Source organism: Triticum aestivum, chromosome 6A (genome assembly GCF_018294505.1).
Source record: "Triticum aestivum cultivar Chinese Spring chromosome 6A, IWGSC CS RefSeq v2.1, whole genome shotgun sequence".
Lineage (NCBI taxonomy): Eukaryota > Viridiplantae > Streptophyta > Magnoliopsida > Poales > Poaceae > Triticum > Triticum aestivum.
This window is the reverse complement of record NC_057809.1, coordinates 152679877-152682692: the sequence shown is the minus strand read 5'-3', so window position 1 is coordinate 152682692 and position 2816 is coordinate 152679877. Positions and strand designations below refer to the sequence as shown.

Below are 2816 nucleotides of genomic sequence, written 5' to 3'. Positions count from 1 at the left end.
GCATAATGTTTTTTTTGTTAAGTGCATTTTAATGTAAGAAGATCATTCAAACAATGTGTAATAAGGTACTCCCTCCGTTCGGAATTACTTGTCGTAGAAATAAATGTATCTAGACATTTTTTAGTTCTAGATACATCCATTTCTGCGACAAATAATTTGAAACAGAGGGAGTAGATATTAGCATCTTGCCAGTAACTTGTTTGTTAACCCGTAAAAAAATCAATGAGAACAAAAGGTATCAAGTAGGCACTAATGTCTAAAAATTTTGTGCATTATTTTTAGCTTGGCCCGCCCAACATTTTCTTTGAAGCTCCGCCACTGTCCTTAAGGATGTTTTTTGTGCCACGTCGGATATGTTTTGTGTGTGTGCGTAAATAGCTTTTCCAGGCCAACTATCCCGCTTTTGTTAAAACTTCCATTTAATTTCCAGTCGTCTAATTTTTATTTGGCTTCAGGCTGATTTCTGTCCCGTCGGATCGTGCACGAATCTTGGCGACGGTGGTGTTCTCATTCTCCTTTTGTTGTCTGCGTGTTTGCTTGGAAGGCTGATTGCGGATTTCAGTCCCCAACGAGCAGCAACAGCAGCGACAGCGACAGCCGATTCGCCGGCCGAATTCGTGCGACCTCCGGCGGAATCTGACGCGGCGGCGCGTAGGTCTGCGCGATTTGGGATTGAACCTGGTCAGGAATCGGCGGTCGGAGCGAATGACGGTACCGGAGGCGGTAGCACTAGACATACCGGCGGAGGAGGGTTCGCCGGTGGCCAGGGTGCCGCGGCGGATCAGGAGGAGGCTCCTCCAGGCGCGCGAGTCAAGCGCCGACGCACCGGCAACCGCCGGAGAGATCGAGGCCAAACTCCGCGACGCCCAACTCCGGAGGCAGGTTGGTACCCCCCACCAATTTTTTCGCTGCGTGCTTCATTATTTCGCATTCATAGTTGAGTATGACTTCGAAATGGAGATTTAGCCAGCACGTTTATGCGGTATAAAGAAATCGATTTCTCAGTGCCCGGTGAACCCCTGAACCCTTTTCTTCCGGTCGAGGGGTTCTTCTTACGTTGAGCATCAGGCTTCGTTGCATTTTCTGACCTTTCATGCCTAATCCCTATAGATTTTGCACGAGCGATGTGATCTTTTGGTGTTAAGGGATCTGCGGACTGATTTCCTGTAGGAGTTCCAATTCCAATGAATAGTTACGCTCCAGCCAATCAGAGTAATTGGACCAAACAAAACTTATACTGTATGAATTAATACCCGAATTAATAAAGTCAAACAGCAGTATGGAAGTCTTACTTGCTGACTACATCAGCCTAAGGTTTAACCGTTTAAGTGCAACCCGAGAGAAACAGACCCCAACAACGATAGATCAGAAAGAACAGTTTAGTGCTCCTTGGCTTGTGCTCTTATTCCTTTGCTTGGCGGTCGCTTTCCAAAGCTGAACAAATATAGGATGTTTCGGGATCCCATATTCAATGGTTAATTTGTTTCTAATATTCCATAGAGCCCAACATTCCTCTGAAAAGTAAAACCAAAGAATACCTCTAAGCGGAAACCCTTAAAGGACAGCAAAGAAACCCGTAAAGTTAGCCAGATCCCAGTGACACCCAAGCAACTGGCAGATGCCACTCCACATGAAATGTGCAAGGTGACAGGAGAAGATATGCAGCATATTTTCCTCCTCACCACACAACGGACAACGCACAGGACGGCCCGTGATACTTCAGTATTTGGTCAGTAGAAGGGAGACGATCTCTGGCAAGTTGCCAAGTGAAAATCTTGATCTTTAAAGGTGATTGGCGCTCCACATATCCTTGAAGTGAGCCACTTCTTGGCAAATCCTAGAGTAGAGTGACTTGGACGAGAAAATCCCTGAAGGTTCCAGTGCCCAGGACATGGATTTGTCGATGGAACCCAATTGAACCTCCTCCATCACTGAGTGAAGCGCCTCCCACGGTAGGAGCTCATCGTGGCTGAAGGAGCGGTGGAAATGGATATGCTAGCCATCACCTCTAAATGCCTAATCAACCGTGAACGAGGGGTTGGAACAAATGTTAAACAGCAGGGGAAACCGGTATTTCAAGGGGCTCGCACCATGCCACCAATCCATCTAGAAAAAAGTGTCAGTTGGATGTCGTTAACTGCATACTTAGCACCGAGCTTGAAGATATATTTAATGCGGTCGATGCTTTTCCAAAATCGAGACCCCCCTGCCCCAATGCAGAAGTAGATATCCGAGGCCTCGGGATATTTAGCTAAAATGAATATCTTTCTAGAGGCTCCTGTCATCTTGGTACAACTTCCAGATCCACTTGGTCATTGATGAAATGTTCATGAGCTAGTTAAGCAGGCTGAGGCCACCACATACTTTAGCGCGGCGCCCTGCCAGCCAATTGACTAAGGTCTCTTCGGTCCAGCTATTTCCCAAAAGAAGTGGGAGCGGTGCGTGTCCATGGCAGCGTGAATTCTGTCTGGCAGCATGTAAAGTCCCATGAAGTACCTTGGTAGGCTGCATAAGCACATATTACTGTGTTAGTGAGGATTAGCATCCTCCCAGAGGAAAGACATTTTCCTTGCCATGGTTCCAACATGGTTAGCAACTTTCTCAACGTGGTGGCACTGGAGATTTTCCTATCACTGTTAGGAATTCACATGTATGTTATAGGGAAGCTGCCTAACTTGAAGAGATCTCCCAACTCCCCATGGCAATAACTTCACTCTTGTGTATATTAAAATTTAACGCTGACATGTTCTCGAAGCACATAAACAGGAATTTCATGTTTGCAATGGCAGCGGGCTTGTTCTGGATGAGAGGATCAT

At 46.4% G+C, this 2816-nt stretch overlaps 1 protein-coding gene across 1 annotated transcript in view; it reads left to right on the top strand.

Annotated features, from left to right (window-relative positions):
- The first annotated feature begins 534 nt into the window (after positions 1-534).
- The window catches only part of LOC123132579 (uncharacterized), an 8594-nt gene continuing 6312 nt past the window's right edge, over positions 535-2816 (top strand). The window contains exon 1 of the mRNA XM_044552405.1: positions 535-882. Coding sequence (XP_044408340.1) covers positions 706-882 — 177 coding nt within the window. The 5' untranslated portion in view covers positions 535-705. The remainder of the gene's footprint in view (positions 883-2816) is intronic.